Source organism: Harpia harpyja, chromosome 22 (assembly GCF_026419915.1).
Source record: "Harpia harpyja isolate bHarHar1 chromosome 22, bHarHar1 primary haplotype, whole genome shotgun sequence".
Taxonomy (NCBI): domain Eukaryota; kingdom Metazoa; phylum Chordata; class Aves; order Accipitriformes; family Accipitridae; genus Harpia; species Harpia harpyja.
Window position 1 is genome coordinate 15907290 of NC_068961.1, and position 23535 is coordinate 15930824.

The window sequence follows — 23535 nt, forward strand, 5'->3', positions numbered from 1 at the left end:
TGGTGTGCATTGCAGCTTTTTTTTTTTTCTTTTTTCTTTTTTTTTGACAGTGGGAAAAAAATCAGAGTGGCTGCATAAAGAATGTAGTTGGAAAGGGCTTTTTATTCCCTAACAGGGTGATGCTGTGGCCAAGGTTTATCTGGGTCGGAGGAACCTGCAGAACTGGTATCTTCATACAAACTCCAGGTCTGTCTGTAACACAAGGAACAGGACAGGCACATTAGGGCTTTCAAAATGACCTCTAACAGGCAAATGAAGCAGCCCTGAGGAAGAAGCGGCCGTGGCTATGAGCAGCACGGATCAACAGGAGTGAGTGTTGCATACCTTCATGCACCCACTATACGCTATATCTGTAATAAAATAGTCACAGCCCCAGACATGGGCTCTGCCACGCTCGCACATGCAAAGCTTTTGAACTGGTTGCTGTCGCTGTCAAGTCTGGTGTGCTGTTCTGCTGCTGCTTATGTGGATGACCCCAACCTGAGCAAGAGTTTCTTGCCTCACTATGAACCTGGTCACGGGGATGCTGTTGGCTCTTCGCAAGATACGAGGCTACGTGTTTTCACAGTGGACTATGACTATGTGCAAATTCCCTATGAAGTTACTCTTTGGATCCTCCTTGCCTCTCTTGCAAAAATAGGTAAGTAGAAAATGGGATCTTGGGTCCTCCTACCTCAGCAAGAAGTTAAAAACGTACCATGTAACCAAGTATCTTCCATGCATTTTTGTAGCTGGGATTGTTTTTACAGCTTCTGTCCTCAAAAAACCAGGTGTGTTCATTACCATGACAATGACAAAATGCCACCTCTGAATGCTTCCAGCTTGCTTAAATAAATATAGGAGCTCTAACCCTCAGGTCTCTTGGGTTGTCTATGCTAGGGAGTAGCAACGGCAATCCCCTACAACAGTGCTGTCCATCCCTTTTTCTAGTCTTTAAACATCACAGGATATCAGAATTTACAACCTGCTACAGCTGTAGAAATCAGTAACACCAGACTGAGACTTCAAGCGTATTGAATTTGGGGGAGAAAAGTGGGAAGAGTTCTTCCTTTTTGCAAATAATGGGAAACATTTCCCTAAGAGTCTTTGTTTTACATGTTTGCTGTTTGAAGTTGCTCAGAAAGTAATACCAGGGGAGAGAGACCGAGAGTCTAAGAGGGTGTAGGTCATCAGAGATGTAGGGTAAGTGCCTTTTGAATACATACCAATACATCTAGCTTCTATTAGAGCTCCATGTAGGTATCTGAATGAAGAAAGATATCTCCAACTCATGGAGAAGTAGGGACTGCAATTAACATAGCACAAATGGCTCGCCGTGTGTCTTACACTTTTGCATGGCTGGGCTCAAATTATTTTGACCATTCAGAATAATGCAGCAATATCAAATAAATGAAGAAGATGGTAATAATGTGAAGAGCTGCACACATGTGATCTCCCTGTCCTTTTGATCTTTCCATAGGATTTTCAAACATTACTATAGAACAGGCTGGTAGGTGGGATTGATGATTTTCTGGAGGTGGCCCGAAGATAAACATTTTTCATGTCATAGTCATGCAATTGACAAAAATTGTTACCACTGACCATGATTTGCCAGTTTCATAATAGCTGATGATCTCAATCCAATTCCTATAAACAAATGTCTTTACTGCAAAAATAATAATAGAAATTTTCACAAATCAAATTTGTTGTTAGGGCATCAGCAGAGTGTATTAGCAGTGAACATATTGATCAATTCCTTTATTCATCATCCATAAAAGCACACAACTTGCCATATGGCTCATCTACTCAATATTCTTGTTTTGAAATATATATACTTTAGAAGAAGGGTGTAATGCCTCCCAAGCAGACCTGTTCCTTAGCTGGGAGTTTTCAAATAATATTATTTTTGATGAAAAGCGTGGAGCTGCTGACTTCCAATCTACTTGGAAGAAAGAGTTAGTCTGAATAATCTGGTTACCCAGGGAAGAAGATTTCCAAACTGTTAAAAATTCTCAGTGTTTTATTCAGGTATTATCTTCTTTCTGGATTTCAAGATTTCAGGGTGGGAAACATTTCTGAGGTCTTGAAAGGCAAAACAATCCCCTTATTCTGTAAAACTGACAGAAGACTTGAACATTTTTTTTTTTTTTTCATTAAAAAAGGAGATGAGTAGAGTTATGATCTTAACATACTTTTTGGTAAAAACAAATAGTCTCCTAAATAAATTATTTAAAAATTCATAAAAATATTTTTCTTTTCCTTTACTTTTGAACACTGATAATCCGAGGGTCACAGAAATGCAGTCATGACATTAGCTTCTAGAGTTATGGCATGAAGGTTGACCTAGCTTCGGGCATGGAGACGCAGCCAATGGATTTATAGGTTTCTTAGTCTGCCACATTCTCATTCTTGTAAATCCTGAAAAATTCCTTACATTTTTTAGTAGAGGCACCTCTCATTCGCAATATGATTACACAGTTCCTGGTATAGCAACTGAATGAGCTAGGCATTATCTCAGTATTGGTATCAGTATTCGTGTTTGTTAAATGGGAAGAATTATAAAACTTTTATACGGTAAGTGTAGCTCTCCCTCTGTAAAAGAGCTTGGCTACATCTATGTTTGTAAACTAACAAGCCCCCGGTGAGGAAGCTGCGTGTGACTGTCCGTACCACATCGGTGTTGGTGTGCTCCTTCGCAGCTCTGGTCGACGTCCACAAGCCTTCTCCCAGGCAGTGCCCGGGCGGGCTGGGGGCCAGGATCGGTTCCCACAGGCAGGTTGGATGTGACCGCTTCTTGCTGGGGTAGGGAAGAGAATTTGGCTGTATGGATGCAAGTTGAACCTTTCTGCTTGGAAAAGTCTTTGGCCTGCTTAATTTGCTAGTCTAGACTCAACCTTTATTCCAATGTGGAAAAAAAATCCCTTAGGACGCGTTATTTTCTCATATATTTGATCAGCTCTGCTGAAATCACTGGTTTTGTTTCAGTAAACTAACTCATAAGGTTCTTTACAAAATATTGTTTGCCTTATGTCGGAGCAGCAGTTTTCCCAGAAAAGCAAGGTTAATCGACTTGTACAAAGCCTTATGTTACTGTGGCTTGATTCCTGCTGCTTTGGATATTTTGTTGTTCATGAGTACTCACTCCCGCTGTCTGTGGATCACCTGGAGTCCATGCAATGCTTCACGGGAGTGCTGGAAGTAGAGGGAGCTGAGCAGACCGTGGCTTCTGAGCTGCTCCCTGCTCCCTTGGGCTTCTCCAGGTTCCTGGTCAGCCAAAATCCAGTGGGAGCTCTGCAGCCAGGGACCGTCCTCAGCAGCTGCCTTCGAACCTGCAGCCAGGGATTTTGCTCGCTTTGAGATGGAAGGACAAGACTGTGCGTCAGAGGTTTGGCAGTAGCGGTTGGGCAGCAAGGATTCTTGAAGAGTGTTTTCTTTCCAAATTGCAGAGTACCTTTTCAAAGCGGTTTCTGCATTCCTAGAAGTGGAGCTTAGACTCAGGCACACTTGCTTAGAAATCAAGAGCTGGGGAGTGGGAAGAGAAGACATTCATGGCCAAACTCTTCCCCTGCTTTAGTGACGCAAGTCTGGGAATGTTTAATTTTGAACGGAACAGTACTGCCTGTTTTCACATTCATAATCCTAAGAACAAAACCTGGCTCTCTGAAGACAAAGTATTCAAAGGCAGGCAAAAGATCTGTCTGATATCAGGTTAATTTAAACTTGAATAATACCCTTAATGTTTTATTCAAGGTTTCCATCTCTATCACCGATTACCAAGACTCATGCCCGAAAGCTGCATCCTGATTGCCATTGGAGCACTAGTAGGAGCGATCATCTTTGCTTCTGATCACAAATCTCCACCAGTGATGAACACAAGTATTTACTTCTTGTATCTCCTTCCACCCATTGTCCTGGAGGAGGGCTATTTCATGCCAACTCGCCCATTTTTTGAAAACTTTGGGTCCATCCTGTGGTGGTCTGTGCTGGGATCTCTGGTAAACTCATTTGGGATTGGGCTCTCCCTCTACGGAGTCTGCCAGATCGAAGCCTTCGGTCTGACCGACCTGAACCTGCTGCAGAACCTGCTCTTTGGCAGCATGATTTCAGCTGTGGATCCTGTGGCAGCCCTGGTAGTTTTTGAAGAAGCCTCCGTTAATGAGCAGCTTTACATGATGATCTTTGGAGAATCATTGCTAAATGATGGCATAACTGTGGTGAGTTTCTTTCCACTCCTTGTTTTCCCCTCTTTAGTCTCTTGTGGCTTGTAGGGTTATTGGGCAAAGGACAAGGAGATCCTAGATACATTATTTTATGAATACTCCACTCCATTACACACAAGTAATTTAACGTATCTAAAGATTACATCTTATATTAACTCTTTCATAAATGTGTGGTTTTAGAGCTGCTGGAACAGGGAAGCATACACATACACAATAGACATCACATCTTGCTCTTGCATTCACTGAAGTGAATGGACAAGCTACAGCTGATTCTGCTGGTAGGATCAGTGTAAGTCCTAGGAACGTTCTTGACATCGTGCAAGCAAATAAATAGAAAATTGTTCTGCTTAAAGATTGAAGGCTTCTACGAAGTTTCCCAGAGACCTTAGACAGGAATTCCAAAAGCCACTAATAAGTTCGCATAACTTGTTTATATCAGTAAAAAAATTGACATCTGACAAATGTTCACCTTTCTTGGCTGTCTTAGCTCAAGCATCTAGAAACAATGCTTCTGCAATAAAAGAGATTTCATTTGATTTTTTTGTGGTTTTGTTTTGTTTAAATAGGAAAAGCATGTTTTTACAGAGCTCCTTTTGCTAATACTTTTCCCCCTTTCTCATTAGTTTTACTAAAACTTGGAGCAACCTGAAATTCTAGCTGTAAACCACAATTGAGAAAAACACTTAGAACACGCATGTTTTTCAAGGAAGAAATTTCAAGCAGGAAATCGTTTGCTCAGAAACCAACAGGAGTGCTCATGTGCTGCAAGTTAACTAGAAGTTAAGGAGTTTTGCTAGATAAGATCTTTACAGAATTTAAATCACAGGAATCTAAAACACATAAAAACTATTCAGATACTGTTATATATGAGGTATGGCACAACCTGGACTTGTAAAATCTGTACAGAGTTCATTGCTGAAGGGCTTCATGGGAGAAGTGCAGTTTATGAGTAATGTGAAAAGGAAAAGGAATGAAGTAATTTCTTGCAGCCACAGCCTATTGATCACAAATCCTTCTTGGTGAATCAGAGATGTAGGGCTGATGTAGAACTAAGGGACAAATGTTACTTAACTTTACATGTAAACTGCTTATGTGTTATAGTTGTAACAAAAGAATCCTCAATGCATCTATCACTTCCAATTGTCTTTTTGGTTCCTTCTAGTGTAGACCTCAAAAAGTAATACCTCTTCCTCACTCTGGAAGAGCTTGTTTCATCCTTTTTTTTGACTGGCTCTCCACCTTGCCTTCCCTTTGTTCCCAGCTGCTATTTATGATGTGGGTCCAACTCATGATGGTATGTACATGAGCTTTCAGTCAGGATCCTGTTACAGCATAAATGTGGGGTGAGAGAAAGCCTTTAAAAACCTGGTATTTAGGCACTCCTCAGCAGCACTAGGTGTGTTAGCAAAAGAGAAGAAAGGGCTGCACATGGGGAACATTGGCTACAGCGCTGTGCGTTCCCTTTGCCCCAGGCACCCTCATCTTTGGGGCTCTTCTCACAGCAGCGAGCTTGCAATCAGTTTGTCAGCTCCTGCTGATGCATTTCTGCATCACCCACCTCTCATCCACTGTCTGGGCATTCAAATTTTCAAAATCTCTACCTGGCTTCATGTTTGAGAAGACTGAAGTATTTGTCACCTGGATGGAGCCCAATGGCTGGCTTTGTCCTCTCTGATACCCCACTTGCTTTTTTAAGGGCTTTAAGAGTGTTTATCTCAGGTGTCTTATCTTACCATTTCCTCCCCATTTCTCTCTTAACAGTTTCCTTTGAGTTAACTCTCTGTGTTTAAAAAGATAATATCACCAAGATATATTAAGCATACATATTTTTTGATTGTTTAAATACAAATATCCTGGTTCTCTCCAGTCTGCTTAACAGCTTGAACATTTTTTTCCCCAGCAGGAAAAACTGGTATGAATTTTGCTGAACTTGTGTATTACATTTGAGGCAACAATAGCTCCCTCTCCTATATTTAGTTCAATATCCTGGTATAAAAAAATTGCAAAATAATAGACTGCGGAATTAAAATGATGATTTAGGAGTTGTGCCTTTGACTTAAGGGACTGGGTCAAAAGTGGATAATTTACCCTTTTTACCCATTTGTACCTTTTCCCATTCTCCTCAGCCGGGCCATGTCCATGGATGGAACAAGAAGGCTCCAGGTCCTGTTAATTGCTCCTTTTCCCAATTGCTTCTGAGTAGACTGTTAGTATTAGAATAGCGCGGACAGCAACAGGACTGGTCCTAACATGTATCATACATTAGGGGAGTTTCAAAGTCCTGTTCAAAACAGTGATGTTGGTAAACTCAGTGCAGATTTCATTCAAACTTGAACACAGGTGGAGGATCCTGATTTTGCTGCAAAGTATTTCAGGCATCTGAAGCTCTGCTCCTGCATATACACAGACCATTTTTGTCTCAACAGGAGCTGAGCACCTGTGTACATCAGGAAACAGAATATTTCCCCGGACTACTTCAACTCTGAGGCTTGATTTTAGAAACACTGAGAACACCTATACATCTCGCTGTACTCAAAATGGAGTGGCAGTGACTACTTTCTCTAATGATGTCCTCTCTTCTTTGTATGCGGTAGCAGAGCAGTTAAAAGAAATCTACTGCATGATGGAGGCCGAAGTAAAATTGATTTCTTTATTTGTGGTAAATTTAAATTTACCTCTCTGGGATGTATGGGTGCTAGGAAGGAGGATGGAGATATTCTCTGCTCCTGCTGTTGAAGTTGACCCACTCTGTTTAGAGTAAAATTAAATGCATGTGGTCAGAAAGAGTTACCAGGGTGGAAAGAAAGAGTTATCATCAGGGCTGCCTGTGTTGGTGGTTAAGGCAGTCACTTGAAAATCTTTTTTCCAACGCTTCTGATGTGGATGGCATGTGCAATGTTTGTACCATCTAGACAGCCGGAGCAGGGACGCGTCCCCGGGGAGGTCCCCTGTGGTCAGCAGTGTCGCGCTTTCTCTTCCTCTCCCTGGCTCCAACAGCCAGCCAGTGGTACACCACGACACGGTAATGTCCCCTCCAAAAAACCCAAAGCACGACTTTCTCAGAGTTGTTAAATGAGGCCAACTATCAATCCATCCCTTCTTTTTGAGTGAACAAGAGCATCCTAAGCTGATTCAGGTTTTATACCACATAAAGAATTAAAGTATTTCATTTACTGGCATAAACACTGCAACGTTACATGGAGCCTTACTTGTATGACGCGGTGCAGGATGTTGTACAGAACAGTTTACTCCCACAAAGCATGTTGCAAAGAAATGGAAATTATGTCATATTTCCATAATTTCCATTGTAATGCCAATTCAGTTATATCATATAGACAGTTTAGGAACTAGAAAAAGAGAGAAAAACTTACTAAGTCATTTGCTGAGAATAATTTGCTTTATTCATAAGTCAGCATAGATTCATGCCTTGGTATCATTTATAAAGAATCACAAGTCTTAGGAAGAGGTTGAAGTCTGCAAGAAGGGGGGAACAGAGACAAAACAGGCTTTGTAATGAAAAGCTATATGGTAAGTACAGTAAGGTTTATTTACTGTGGAGACATGAACCCTCTTTTCCTTATCTGCCACTGAAGAGCCTAATTTCTTACATAGTCATTAGGAAAAGGCACCTCTGGGTATTTTCTCACATGAAACATTTTGTTGTGTTTTGCCTGTCCCACAGAAATATTAGCAGTGAGTCTCCTGGAGAACAGGCTGTGTGACAGCTCAAGGTCATATGTTCCCAGCAGCAATTTAAGATTAGATAGTAGCTGGGGAATAATTATTATCCTAATGAGCTTGACTCTTCTACCTGCAAATATCTACTTTAATCTTCTTAATAGCCTCCTGGAATTAACTATATGAAGGAGAAAGACCAAATAAAACTAGATAAGGCAAATGATTTTGGTCCATTTTGCATTTTTGAACTAATGCTTTGGTGCAACAGCTTTGGAGAGCTGGTGGCTTTAGATGTTCCCCAAATTCTCTTGAAAACTTAAAGGTGACTTTCATGTGTTATACACTGCCTGTAAACAGATCTGACAGGACTTAATGTTAACCAACTGTCAGCAACTTCTAAGACCTTTTTATTACTATACCACTCATTACTGTGGAAACTTTCTATTAGTTTCTAAAAGACGAATGAAAGTGGAATATACCTAAGATTTTTCATCATGAATTTCTGCAGAAAAGAAATTATTGATAATAGAAGTATGGTAAACTTATCTGCTCTGAACTAAATGAAACTACCTTTACAGACCAAATTATATAATGTAGCAAATTCAATCTTTCTTCTAATCTGACACTGCTTTCTTTTTATTTTTGTCATTTCAAGCTTTCTAGTCAAAATATATGTGTGAAAGATCTTTAGGCCATTTAGAATGCTACAACTTTTGTTTCCCACTTTGAGATTGACACAAGAGTTCCTGGGAAGCAGGTTAAGTGGTATCAAACCCAAACCATGTAAGGATGGAGAGGCTGTATTTATCTAGCTAGAGACGATATGAAACCGAGGCTATCATTCTCCTTTCCCTTCCCTTCCCTTCCCTTCCCTTCCCTTCCCTTCCCTTCCCTTCCCTTCCCTTCCCTTCCCTTCCCTTCCCTTCCCTTCCCTTCCCTTCCCTTCCCTTCCCTTCCCTTCCCTTCCCTTCCCTTCCCTTCCCTTCCCTTCTTCCTTTCCCATTCCCAGTGATGTTTCATGATGTTTATGTGTCAAGTGCTATTGAAAAACATTGACCATTCCAGAGTCCATCTAATGAAGTGTGTCCAGCCTAATGATCATACACACAACCTAAATGGGTTTTAAATCAAAAGTGTGATTCTTAGTCGCTGCCCTGCCCCATCCTGACTTAGAAAGAGAACATGGAAGGGAGAGCCTGGGGTTGGTAAGGTACTCAGCTGGGCTTTCAACATCTGCTACAAAGATCAATAATTAAGTTTACCTTCAGAAATCAAAAAAGCATGGGTGTTTTTCAGTTACTTCAATTGCATCTGATCCCCCAGGGTTTTACCATTATTACATACCCATTTACCTTTTTTTTTTTTTTTTTTTGCTATTTTTCAGGACATTTAACAGAACCTTAATTCTGGGACTTGTTAAGAACCAGCTGAGATTTCAACTGTTATTTTGCTGAGCTGTCTAAAGGAATTTTAGGCATATATATATATATATATACACACCCCCCCATGAAATGAGTAAGCCTGCCAGGTTCATAAAGATGCCTGACTGCTGTCTCCTTACTTTCACGCATAGGTTTTATATAACATCTTCATCGCCTTCACCCAGATGCACCGGTACGAAGAAATTGAATCCATCGACGTCTTTGCTGGCTTCGCTCGCTTCTTCGTGGTGGGGCTGGGTGGCGTGTTGTTTGGCATCGTCTTTGGATTCGTTTCAGCACTCATGACTCGATTCACCCACAACGTTTCTGCTATCGAACCCCTGCTGGTCTTCATGTTCAGCTACCTGTCTTACTTGTCCGCTGAAACCCTTTACATCTCAGGCATTTTGGCGTGAGTATCCCTTACAGCTTTTTGGATGCCCTCTCGAGGGAAGCGGCATTGTTTTGAGGAGGTGGTTTGTTCGAGGTTGGTACAATACGTGCATTTTCAGTTTCTGGCCTAGAGATCTGCAGTGGATGGCTTTTAAGGGATCTGTAAAATGCAGTGGTAACTAGGAAAAGCAAACCCATAGTCACAGATGTACTACTGAAGAGTGCGTATCTGCTCTGAAATTTTTTTAGATTTTTTGCTGGTTGGAAAAGATACTGCAAGCTGTGGGTAAGATGACTAGTGCTGCCACCATCTGGCTGCTACCTCTGATAAGATCAGCCGAATGAGAGAATGATTTGATAATAGATCAGTGTAACTGTCTTTACTTCTAAGCATCATCACCATCCAATTACAAGAGAGATTGAAAGTAATGAGTATGGAAAACTGAATAAAGGACATCCGAGTTCTTGCTTTTGTATACAGCTGTGAACACCAGCTCTAACATAATTTACTGGAATTACATTACATTTCAACAGCATCACTGGAACTGAAACTGGGCAAAACCAGGCAACCGAGAACATCAAGCACATATGCATACATATACTCACGTATGTGGATATTGACAGTCATATTTTGATGTGATCAGGATAGCTTGATACTGCTGTAATGCTGGGAACTGCTTCCTTAAAGTGCTGTGATGGCACGGGTGCCCACTGCAGAGAGAAAACTGGCAGGTCTATCGACCACGGTAAATGTGGAGAGGGTGAGTATTGTGGGAAGGAAAGAGGATGGCAGCAGGAAAGGGGTCAGAAGAGAAAGGAAGGAATAGGGGTGAGAGTGAGAGACGTTACAAGAAAACTGCTGGTAGGTGAATTTCAAAGAAACCACACCAAACAGCAGGGTAAAGTGGAAAAAAATGGGAACCTGATTGTGGTAAATGCTCCAGCTAGTGCTGCTGGCTGCTGCAGGCTCAGTGCCCAGCTGGTGGGGGGCAGCAGCCCTGCATGGCCTGTGTTGGGGCTGAGCTTGCGTGCTGGGTCTTGCGGGCTGTGGTGCTGCAGAAAGGAGTTCCCTTTATTGAGGACAAACCAGTTTAAACCTGACAAATACAAGTGTGTGGCTGTTGATGTCCAGACAGGTGCATTTACTCACCTCTGCTTGTCAAACCCTGATTTCATAAAATCATAGAGTCATAGAATAGTTTGGGTTGGAAGGGACCTTTAAACATCATCTAGTCCAACCCCCCTGCCATGACCAGGGACATCTTCAGCTCCATCAGGTTGCTCAAAGCCCCATCCAGCCTGACCTTGAATGTTTCCAGGGATGGGGCATCTGCCACCTCTCTGGGCAACCTGGTCCAGTGCCTCACCATCCTCATTGTAAAAAATCTCTTCCTTATATCTAGTCTAAATCTATCCTCTTTTAGTTTACAACCATTACCACCTGTCCTGTTGCAAGAGGCACTACTAAAAAGTTTATCTCCATCTTTCTTATAAGTGCCCTTTATGTATTGAAAGGCTGCAATAAGGTCTCCCCTGGACCTTCTCTTCTCCAGGCTGAGCAACCCCAATTTGTTCAGCTTCAGAGTAGAACTGGGTTTGTAAAAACAACCTTTGCAGGATGGCCCTGGGAAGCAATATCTGAATATTTAACCATATTAAATAAGGACATATGTTTTTCTGAGCAATTAGACAAAGCAGACAAGTCTTGTACAATGTTTTGCACATCCAACACATCTGTTCTGATTGAGGTGACTGGTGACTTTAGTTGAGCAGGGTTAGACCTACTATGTAGTGAGCACTAATACAATATGGACCCTTTCTTACCTGCGCTGCCCAAAATACTGCTTCCCTGCCTATTCATTACACTATGCTACATAGCTCTTTGTTTCTTTTGCTTCTTATTTTCATTAGAGTGCTGAAATTATTAGTAATAGAAGAATGTTAATATAATTGGGATTTATTATTCTTACTGCTTCATTAAGGAAATTATTGCTTGGTTTAGGGATGGGAACTTATTGTCACCTTTCTGAATTATTGAGGAATTCATTCATTTTTCACTTGGATCATGAAAGTCAATTATGCATGTGTCTCTGAAAATCAACAGTATTAAACATTAATGCCTAATGGTCTTGTCTTAGAGTGTCCTTGGACCCGCTAAATGTCTCAGCTCCACGAGAATACCCTTGAGATTTCCTCAGTGGAAATTAAATGAGCAGAAACTAGATGAAGGGTTATTTAATGAACAGTCAGCATTCTCTGAATTCACAAGTTTGGAAAAATATCATCACAAGAAGACCCCAAGGACTAAAATAATATCAGTAGAAACTAGACAGATGATGGAATATGTTACTAGCATAGCACTCTGTCTACCTATTACCTGTGGCCATGGAAAATGAAGCAGGGGAGAGGAAATCTCCTTCAGTGGGGCTGCTCAAAGACTACTGCTCCTTGTGATTGTTACCAGCATCTGTGCTGGTGGCTGCTGATGCCTCTGAAGCAGGCTCTAGTCTTCATTAACAGCAAAGAGATGGAAAACATCCCTTGGCTTCTTTAGGCACATTCCCCACACCCTGGGTAACTAAAAGGGGGGAAGGACACCTCTGCAGGATAACTGAATTTCTCTCTGCTGTGGGTGGAGAGTCACTGAAGCTTACCCTGGCCCTGCTGATCTGCCAGCCAGCTGGCAGCGAGCCGTCAGGAGCTTTGGCCTTGGCATAGGACTACCACCATGTTCTCCCACCACCACCTCCTCAAAGAAGAAGATCACTAAGAGGCAGGTTGCGCCCCTCTAACCGACCCGTCTGTAGGCTGGTACAAAACCGACTTGCCCTTTGTTTGAGACTCAAATATTTGGTGCTTGGTGGCTGTGGGTTAGGCATTCAGGATAAAATGGACTTTGAACTGGAACGTGATATCCTCACTTCCTCGTCAGGAAGGCTGACTGCTTTGCTTTCTTTTTCCTGTATGCAAAACAGATTTGTAAAGCTGAATGCAGATGCTCTTCTACCTAATGAAATAGCTAACATTATCGAAGAAATAAAATGCTTCTTGGTATTAGGAAGGTCAGAGGCTGGTGATGGAGAGTGAAGGTAATGAAGGCTGAGGTTGTTCTTAAATGAAAAGAAAAACAGGTCGTGGCTGATCTCTGATGTTTTGCCTGGTACAGGATGACAGCATGTGCAGTGACAATGAAAAAATACGTGGAGGAGAATGTTTCCCAGAATTCCTATACCACAATAAAATATTTCATGAAGATGCTGAGCAGCGTCAGCGAGACCCTGATTTTCGTGTTCATGGGAGTGTCTACAGTGGGGAAAAACCACGAGTGGAACTGGGCCTTCATTTGCTTCACTCTGCTCTTCTGCCTCGTTTGGCGGACACTGAGTAAGTCGGCTTTTTCAGGCAACCTTCTCTGCACTTCTGAGAGAAACCCTCTGGTACAAAGGTATGTTAGAAAAGTCTGTGTGGACTGGCATAACCAGTTTAATAATGAATTTACTAGGCTTATGTTACTGACAAGTTAATTTCACAAATCTACACATAGACAAAAAGAGGGAAAAAAGCCCCAAACAAATCTGAATGCCAGTCTCCAAGCACAGACTTTATGATTAGGTGAGAATGGAATATTTTAAGCAAAATTAAAATATTACCACGATTATGTCTATATAGATGCTTATATCTTAGTTAACTATATGCCCTTGGGTAAGTGGGCTTCATAATGATTTCATTGCACACTGTAATTAACTTACTAATTAGATAATGTCCATCACCACACTTCTGGTGCCATAACACTACAGGTCCTGGGCCAGGAGTGCCGGAGGCATTGAAAAAGAGGGAAGGTGAAAATTGGCACCGCTACATAACTGAACAGGGACTCTATTTCCTTCCTTATACTACATCTAAGCCAACCATGCTATGCTACTGCTCCTCGCAAGTCAACTCTGAAGTTTTAAACTGCTAGAAAAGAGTGCCTGTTTGAAATTACTCCATTTCTACACACAGTGTCTCCCCATTCCTGCAAAGGTCTCCTACCTCCTAATCTGCGAGACTGGGATCCCTCCAGCTTGGGCAGGGCAGTTTCCAGAGGATGTCACACATGCTGTGGGACACAATTTCTCATCCACTTCTAATGTCCAGGATAGGTTGACAGTAACATTGAAAAAGGAGAAGCAATAAGAAAGCTGGTTGTGTTCTGTAGGTAGTAGCAGTCCCGGCAGAGTTCTTGTATGAGCTGCTCTCGTGCCTGTTAGCAAATTTACTGCAACTGTGGAAGCAGAGAGGCAACACGTTGCCATCTTCTCCCTCATCTACTAGTACTGTCCAGCCAAACATTCTAGCTGACATAAAAAAAGGAATGACCTACTGGGTCAGACCAACCCTCTAGCAGTGTCTTCAACAGAGCCTGTGGGAGATGCTAATTAGGAAAGGCTTGCAAGCCTCGCCACTTTCTGAGCTTTCTTCACCTCCTACATCCTCAGCATCTACAGTCACTGTGTTAGGGATGTGAGAGGGTACACTCCTTGCCTACACTGTATAGGGGTCTGGTTTGGACCTGTTGCCCATGAATTATGCCATTCTTTTTTTGAACGTGAATACTCTGTTCTGTATCAGGTTAAGTTACAACTGCTGCAACAGAAAGTGAATGTATTTACTCTGGAGAGATGATGAATTATGGAACACATCCTACTCAGCCACTGTTATGTGTCACTTAAATTTAGTAAAAAATATGAGTGAATGATACTTTTGTAATGAAAGATTTTTGAAAGTACTACACAAGAAAAGGCCAAAAATACAATTATGCAGGCAATCTTATTTCTGACATTTTTTTAACTTCTGAGTGCCTGAATTGGCCATCTTAATAACATTCTTCTGGAATTTCAGTAAGATTTTTCGGAGTAGTTTATATTTTTAAAGAAAATGAGAAATCCAAATATTCCATCAGGTGGCCTTGGAGGAGATAATCTGAGCACTGAAATTTAGGCACGTACCTTGGCTAACTAAGTTAGTAGGTCAGTTCCCCCATGCTTCGTTTATAATTAAAGGAGGCCCCTCTGGAGCATCCTGTGGGACAGAAATCTACGTTGGGCACCTGCCACCACCTCCTCCAGCCTTCAGCCCTTGTCTATATTCGCTTTACATACAGAGCCCAGCCTTGAGCTTGGACATTGGCCCAGCATCATCTGCTATGGTATTGAGGAGGAACAAGACCTCAGGTGATTCATCAGGGCCAGCTGTGCCCTCAAGGGGAAGGCAAAAAGGGGTTGAGAGGAAAAGGCAAGTGATAGTTGCTGGAGACTGGTTGATGAATCAGCTGGAGAATAGGCTTCGTCTTCTCTACCACTCACAAAGAAGGAAGAAATGGATGAAGGTGTGAAGATTCAGGGCAGCCTTAATTGCAGTGACCGTAAGACCGTGGATGCTAAGCTCCTGAGAGGAGTGAGCAAGCCGACAAACAGCAGAATTACAACCCTTGACTTCAAAGAGCAGACTTTGGCCAGTTGAACTGGTTGTTAATGTGGGAAGGGAATTGGCTGGACCGCTGGGCTCAAAATACTCATCTAGCTTGTAGCTAATGGCATCCCTCAGGGCTCAGTACAGGGACCAATATTGTTTTAATGTCTTCATCAGTGACCTGGAGGATGGAATGGAGTGCACACTGAGCAAGTTTGTGGCTGACACCAAACTGCAGGGAGCAGTCAATATTCTGGATGGCTTCCATTCAAAGGGACCTGGACAGGCTGGAGAAATGGGCTGACAGAAAGCTCATGAAGTTCAGGAAGACCACAGGCAAGGACTTACATGTGGGTTGGAATAACTCCATGTGTAGGCTTGGAGTCTAGTAAGCACCTCTGCAGAAAAGGACCTGGCCTGGTAGACAACAGGTTGAACACAGGCCAGAATTATGTCCTTGTGACAAAGAAGGCCAACCGTGTCCTGGGCTACATTAGCAAGTGTGTAGCCGACAAGTCCAGCAAAGTGTTTCTTTCCCTCTTGTCAGCACTGGTGGAAGTGTGTGCTGACTCCAGAGTGCTCTCTCCAGTTCTGGGCTCCCCAGTATAGGAAGGACATAGAGGTTCTGGATCAAGTGCAATAGAGGCCACCAACCTGGTCAGAGGCTGGAACACTGGACGTACAAGGAGAGTCTGAGAGTTCTGTTCTATGCAGCCTGGGGAAGAAATGGCACAGGAGAGACCTTACTTTCTACAAGTACCCGATCAGAAGAGAGAGAGAAGATGGAGCCAGATAATTCTCAGACGTGCACAGCAATAGGACAAGAGGCAACAGACACAAGCTGGAACATGGGAGATTCTGATTAGACAGTAGGAACCCATTGCTTAACATGAGGGTGATCCAATATTTTAACAGCGGCCCAGCTCTCCATTCTTAAAGGCATTCAAGACTCGACTGGAGCTTTGACCAACCTGATCTGATTAGCTCTGCTTTGAGTAGGGACTTGGATGACCTCCAAAGGTCTTTCCAGCCTACAGTACTCTGAGTCTAATGTTTGGGACCAGCTAAGTGTTGGCATCAAACATCTGAGATTAAGGTGCTATTTCTTAAATCTCTCAGGTGGCTTATCCCTCAGTCAAAAAAAATACCAGAGGAGGAAGCTGTTGGCTTGAACCTCAAAGCCCATACACATTTCAAGACCTTTGACTTTTAAGCCTGGGAGCCCTGGAGGAAGGCATTTAATGAGCGGAAAAAGAGGAAAGGGGAAACCTGTGAAGGTTCAAGTATGTGCATCTGAACAGCTCTATTATATAGGGATGACACAAGTTCTGAGCAGTAGAGGTGATATGATTCTTGTGGGTTGACAGCAAAAAGAAAGTAATTAAATGTTTTCTTGCTAATCCTGGACCAAGCATGGCCTCTAAGTTTTTAAAGGCTTACTTTCGGAGCCTTACTTTTGGATTCTGTATTGGAATATCCTTCCAATCAAGGCAGAAGAAGTGCTCTTCTGATACAAAAGCTGTTTTGCTGCCACATGTCCATCCTTCTCTCAAACACCAAGGGGAGTGCTAGAGCTTTCTTGAGGAAGGCTGAAATATTTTCCGCTAAATTTGTTTGATAAAATGATTACAACATTTTCTCTGAAGCTTGAATAAAATAAAAAGAATTGGCCTGAGGGTGATACCTCACATACACAGTTTCAGTCTGAGTAGCTGATGTCTAGCATAGTTATAAGTAGCCAAAAAAGGTGTTATATAAAGCAGTATCCAGCAACCTATATAACATGATACTGCTACTGGCCTTACCTATAATAATCCACTGAGTTTATCAGTGACAGCTGTGTAAAATAACACCAGTAATTATCAGCATTTGTCAGCTTTTACTTCAGTAATTTAACAGTTTCAACACAAAACATAGTATACATGTTTCTTATGGAAGATGAAGAAGATTAAAAGTAAATCAAGCAAATTGCTAAATGTACTCTATAAAGAAAAGCTGCAGCCCTTAGACAGCCACAGGCTGTCTGATTAATTTTAACTTTTATTAAGAGCAAAATGAAATTTGAGAAATAAACAGAGAATTAGAGACACAATAAGCCAGAGGATTAAAAATTAAAATGCTATTACTCTTTGCCTTTCAGTGAACCTGTCCACAGGACTTGTTGGTAAAGCACTGTTCAAACACTTTGGGCAGATACTGTGCAGAAAGCAGGAAACATTGCAAGGGAAGGCACAGGAAAAACTCTCATCCAGTGGTTTGTCTTGTCCCCAGAACACTTTGGAGAAGAACCGTGCAACATAAATATAGAAAGTAAAACTTTTCCCCTAATCTCACTTCTGAACTGCATAAGTGAATTTAAATCCTGAAGCAGTTAGGAACCATGGTCTTTTCTAGGAGATTATTTGACACAAAACAGATCCAGCAGTTGGTCAAAGAGAAGCTACAAGAACCCAAAATTGAAAAGAAAGGTCTGTCAACAGCTGCCTGAGCCAAGATGTTGTTTTGCTTTAAATATTTTCCTTTTCTCCTTGATTAATAATAGTTGTGCTTTTTTCCCTTCCTAGGTGTATTTGCTCTCTTCTACATCAGTAACAAGTTCCGAACCTATCCCTTCACCTTCAAAGACCAACTAATTATTTCCTACAGTGGACTTCGAGGAGCCAGCAGCTTCTCTCTTGCGTTCTTGCTTCCAGTGAATCTCTTCCCAAGAAAAAACCTGTTCATTACAGCTACTCTTGTAGTTATATATTTCACCGTGTTCATCCAAGTAAGTGTATTTCTTAATGGATTGCTTTTGTAGAATCATAGAATGGTTTGGGTTGGAAGGGACCTTAAAGATCATCTAGTTCCAACCCCCCTGCCATGGGCAGATGTGTTGTGGTCTAACCCCACTTGGCAACTAAGCACCACGTAGCCGCTTGCTCGCTCCTCCCCCCCCGCCTGCCGGTGGGATGGGGAGGAGAATCGGAAAAAAAGTAAAACTCATGTGTTGAGATAAGAACGGTTTAATAATTGAAATAAAATAAAATATAATGATAACAATAATAACAGTAATGAAAAGGGATATAACAAAAAGATAGAGAAATAAAACCCAAGAAAGACAAGTGGTGCACAATGCAATTGCTCACCACCCGCCGACCAATGCCCAGCCAGTCCCCGAGCAGTGATCAGCCCCTCCTGGCCAACTCCCCCCACTTTATACACTGAGCATGATGTCCCGCGGTATGGAATATCCCTTTGGCTAGTTTGGGTCAGCTGTCCTGGCCATGCTCCCTGCCAGCTTCTTGTGCACCTCCTCGCTGGCAGAGCATGGGAAACTGGAAAATCCTTGAGTTGGGATAAGAGCTACTTAGCAACAACTAAAACATCAGTGTGTTATCAACATTATTCTCGTACTAAGTCCAAAACACAGCACTGTATCAGTTACTAGGAAGAAAATTAACTCTATCCCAACCGAAACCAGGACAGCAGGGACACCTTCCACTAGACCAGGTTGCTCCAAGCCCCGTCCAACCTGGCCTTGAACACTTCCAGGGATGGTGCAGCCACAACTTCTCTGGGCAACCTGTTCCAGTGCCTCACCACACTCACAGTGAAGAATTTCTTCCTTACATCTAATCTAAATCTACCGTCTTTGAGTTTAAAGCCATTACCCCTTGTCCTATCACTACATGCCCTTGTAAAAAGTCCCTCTCCAGCTTTCTTGTAGCCCTGCTTTAGGTACGGGAAGGCTGCTATAAGGTCTCCTAGGAGACCTTATATTTCATGTAATAGAGGTGACTGAAAGCTTCATAGTGAAGATTGCATTGAATTTACTCTTAAACTAGGAAAAGCTATTGTATTTTATGGCCAGATTTAGCACTGCACTGTGTAATTACCCTTTCAGGGTTTTCCAAGTATTATTAAATAACTTTTTCAGAAAGTACGTATTGAAAACCTGTGTCTTTTGAAATATTCAGGGAAAAGGGCACTTTGTTTCCGAAATCTCTTATGTTCACTCCACATGTTCTTCCTAATGCTTCCAAATTAAGAAGCATTTGAACTTTACACTTCAGCACAGAATCATTCTCTACTAGTGGTGTATCTCAAACTGAACAGAAAACAATATATCTGTTCTATGAAGGATTTTGAAATTTTTACTTTTATCTTCATGCATCTTGGAGATCAAATGAGAGCATTTTGAAATCCTTTGTAAAAGAATATTAGAGAAAAATAAAGCAAATAACTCAGGTTTGTAAGAATAGGTGTCTACTTCAGATATTTGTGTTGTTCCACTTGGCTTACACTGCTGTACCTGGAAGAACTGGATCTTCTGGAGGTCTTGCATCCCATGTTCTGTATTTTCCCATACCAATGCCCCAGATATTCCAGGGTGCCAATGGAGCACCATGCACTTGTGATTAGGTACTTAGATTCCACCAGAATGTTTCAGAAAAAACATTTTGTTTCTATTTCCCCTTTCTAAATGCTATTCTGTAGCAGTGCAATAAAGAATTGGGAATAGCTGAAAATGGTTTCTAAGTGAAAAAAATGCAAAATATTTAATTCTAACAATGTTGAAGAGGTTTCAAGATTGTAAGAACCTCACAAAGTTAATGTTTTCTTTCAAGTGAGTGCTGCTTTGAAGAAGGTTAGTCAGCTACTTTACAAAGTTAAAATAGGTCGATAAATACAATCTCTCTTAAAAAAAAACTGGTGTGTAATTTTTTTTAAGTCTTTGAGTTTTAATCCTCCTATGTATCTCTCCATTCAAGTAATAGATCATTCTTGTGCCTAAGACACCATTTTCCTAATTGATTAAAATTAAATCCTTTTGCTTTCTTTCTGTTTGTTCTAAAAGACAATTAACATTTCAACTCGTTGTTCCAAATGCAGGGAATCACAATTGGACCATTGGTCAGATACCTAGATGTTAAAAAGACCAACAAAAAGGAGTCTATCAATGAAGAAATTCATGTGCGAGTAAGTTTTTTGTATTAGTAGCTGGCATCCTAAAAAGAAGAAGAGAAAAGGTATTCCAAAAGAGCTGGACAGAGGGAGGCATTTGGTAGCAGTGGCATTCAGTGGATTTGGACACTGAATGCTTTTAACAACATTTAGAGGAAACCTTAGGCATAATTTTTTAAAATATGATATCTCATTTATATTCATAGTGACTATCATAATATGGTACTACATGTGTCACGGTGTAGCAGGGCCCTTCCTTCTTGATCCTGGTGACCATGGGAGGACAGAAACAAAGGTAGTGTTTACAAAATGCACTCGTCATCCTTCCCTGCTAGATTTGTCGGATACCTTTGTTGCCATCTTTTGACTGGTTCTAGACACACAATAATGGCATATTTGTGGTGACATTATTTTCTTATAATGACCACTTAAAATTTTTCCATGTTTGTTTCATTTCTTTAGTTGATGGATCACTTGAAGGCTGGTATCGAAGACATATGTGGACATTGGAGTCATTATCAGCTGAGAGATAAGTAAGAATCTCTTATTGCCGCCTACTATAATAAAATATCCTATCTATCATGTAAAATACAATAGGTAAATAGAATAGGAAATCAATCTTGTGCCCCATAAAGCTAAAAGAGCATGAAACTATTTGGGATGTGTGCAATATCTCTTTTTAAAAAGTGAACTCCTGAGTAACCATTATCTCTTGGGAGCGCAGTGCTCATATATTGCCTGTTAAATTGCTTCTGCACAAACAAGCAGAAAATAAGCCTTCTGAAAGAAAAACATAGCACATGAACTCATGCTGCAGGCATCAGCCTGTGCACATAGCTTTGGCATAAATCTTAGATCCATGGCAATGATCCTTTAGGTCTGGATTTAGAACAGAAGCTATATGTAAGCTGTCAGTGCTTCACTGAGTTTTGCTGTAAGCCTCCACAGCAAATATGATCCCTTGTTGGTGAGTACAGATTCAATAATAATTAGTCACCTGTCTTTACAGGACTTTGTATTCAGTAATATTTAAAATTAGAGTACTAAAGGTAATGGTTGAATTTAAATATCCAGTAGCATAAACAGATACTTCCAAGCTGGTCTTCACTTAGAAATGCAGGACCTGTGTTGCGCCTTCTATAAGCAGGATGAGGTGGTTTTGTGAAGCTTTGCGGCTCTTCCAGGCACTGTCCAGAAGAGACGGACCTGCCATTCTGAACTGCTGTTCCCTTTACCTTTTCCCTAAGGAAGCCTTGTCATCATGTTGGCCATCGCAGCATGTGGAGGGGAGTGTGGGGAGAGACTAATCTTCCTTTTCCACAAACACCGTATGATGATGCCATGGGCTAAAAGTTATCCGTTAGGCTATGCCTAGACTTCTGTGCTGGATTCCTTTGTCTCACCTCTCAGCATCGCAACCCAGTAATCCAGCTGGGAGTCTGCTGGGGCACGTGGCAACACCTTTCATGACCAGGTTTCTCCCTATGGAAATCAGGAATTAAGAGTTGGAAGAAGGCAGCTGGTTTGCACCCACTTCTTGTCCCAACAGGGAGTAACGATGTGTCTAGGGCACATACCTGGACCAAGAAGCTAAACTGTCCTCTTGGCTCTCACAGTACAGAGCTAGCTTTAGGACATCCATGGGGACCACACCACTGCCTGGGCAGTCAATAAGCTAAACAAATCCCTCTTGGAGCAGTAATTCCATTGAAATAGCTGCATTTCCACATATCAGTGAGAAAATGTTAATTCCCCTTATCTCACATCTACCCAACAGGTATGAAAAGAGAATTTTGTCCAAACTAGTATAAATGTAGTGTTTCAGTTCACAGGCAGATTCAAACAACACACTGTATGTGAAAACATTTAATGTAAGAAGATTGTATTAAAAGGTATTCCCTAGACTTATCTTCGCGACTTTAAAGACGTTTAGCATATGTATATCAGAATTAATTACCTAAGAGATGACACTCCAGGAGGCTTTCTGTTACACAGAAAAACATGAAGAGCTCTAATCCCAGTGGAAGCATCAGTGTACCTATCTGTGCTATTAAAATATAAAAACTAGCCTTTGTTAAGAAAAAATGAACAAACTCTGCAGTGCCTTTCCTAGCATTGTGAAGCACATTACCTTGCTGTGGTAAACCGTTCCTTTGAAAGAAACATATAAGAAGATCTGCTGTTGTTCTGCTAAATGTCTGCCTGAAAGCACATACCTGTTCCAAAACGCACACACCCATTCACATTCAAATTATGCCACACATTAGCAATATTTTACAATCTGCAGCATGCGAGCACATAGTATTTTCTGGTCCATTCAATTTCACTGTTATTCAGAATACAAAGAAATGTATTTTCTCTGCTCTAATTATCAGGATTCAGAATTATTAGCAGCATAATGGGCCCAAACTACTGTAACTGCTGGGCCGTTTAGAGCCCCATTGGAGGCTGGCTGAATAGGCCAGGATTACTGTAAGAGCAGCTGCTGCTGTTATGCCCTACGAGAATACAACATTTGTACAAAAGCGTGGAGACTGGCCATATTCTTTTCTGACAAATGTGGCGGTGTTATATGTAAACACGCGCCCAGCCCTCTTTTTTTCTCTGATTGCAGCTTGTTTCTTTCTTTTGTCTGGTGGGCTTTGCAATCTCTGTGGACCAGTAGACCATGCCAAATGTCCCCCTAAAGGTCTCCTCTCACTAGGCCTTCAGGAGTCCACAGGTGCCTCCAATTTGCATTCAGTTTCCACCCCTGAATTATATATGTGTGCATTTGAATGAAGATCAGCTTGTACCACAGAGATAAAAACACATTTCTCTTTTTTACACTTTGATTTTAATATCTCTTTTCCAGATTTAAGAAGTTTGACAATAAGTATTTGAAGAAAATCTTAATTCGGGGACACAAACCCAAATCCAGCATTGTGTCATTGTACAAAAAGATGGAGATAAAACTGGCCATCGAGATGGCTGAGAGTGCCATGAAAATTTCAAATTCATCCACAGCTTCTTTACAGTGAGTACTGACCTCCCAACCCTTTGCAGAGCAGGGACAGGAAGGACAGGGACAAAAATGAGGAAATACCCAAGGGATTTTATGACTTCAATAGAAATGTAATTAAAAACCAGACAGTTATGAAAAGAGAAGTTGCTGGTTTGTGCTGGCAATTTGGTGCTCATCATATTTGCACTTTGGGTCTTTGTTCACAGAGTGAAAATTAAAAACAAGGACATTTTCTCTGTCCCTCTTCAATGATGGGCAGTTCTGAAGAGGAATCATGAGTCAGGTGCAGAAGCCACTCTGGCTGCTTTAAATCACAGCAGTGGTTCAAGGTGGCTGTACTCATCGCTTAGCTGGCCAGTGGGTTTTGCTCACCACTGCTAGGTGCCGAGAGACCTGCAGGAGAGTTTAGAGCACAGATCCCGACTCCATTATCCAAATCATA

The 23535-nt window shown here is 41.6% G+C and overlaps 1 protein-coding gene across 1 annotated transcript in view; it reads left to right on the forward strand.

Moving 5' to 3' along the window:
- The first annotated feature begins 82 nt into the window (after positions 1–82).
- The window catches only part of SLC9A4 (solute carrier family 9 member A4), a 38232-nt gene continuing 14779 nt past the window's right edge, over positions 83–23535 (forward strand). The window contains exons 1-8 of the mRNA XM_052774106.1: positions 83–640; positions 3730–4193; positions 9451–9710; positions 12858–13075; positions 17707–17909; positions 20018–20104; positions 20552–20622; positions 22944–23105. Of these exons, the coding sequence (XP_052630066.1) occupies positions 379–640; positions 3730–4193; positions 9451–9710; positions 12858–13075; positions 17707–17909; positions 20018–20104; positions 20552–20622; positions 22944–23105 (1727 nt within the window). The 5' untranslated portion in view covers positions 83–378. The remainder of the gene's footprint in view (positions 641–3729; positions 4194–9450; positions 9711–12857; positions 13076–17706; positions 17910–20017; positions 20105–20551; positions 20623–22943; positions 23106–23535) is intronic.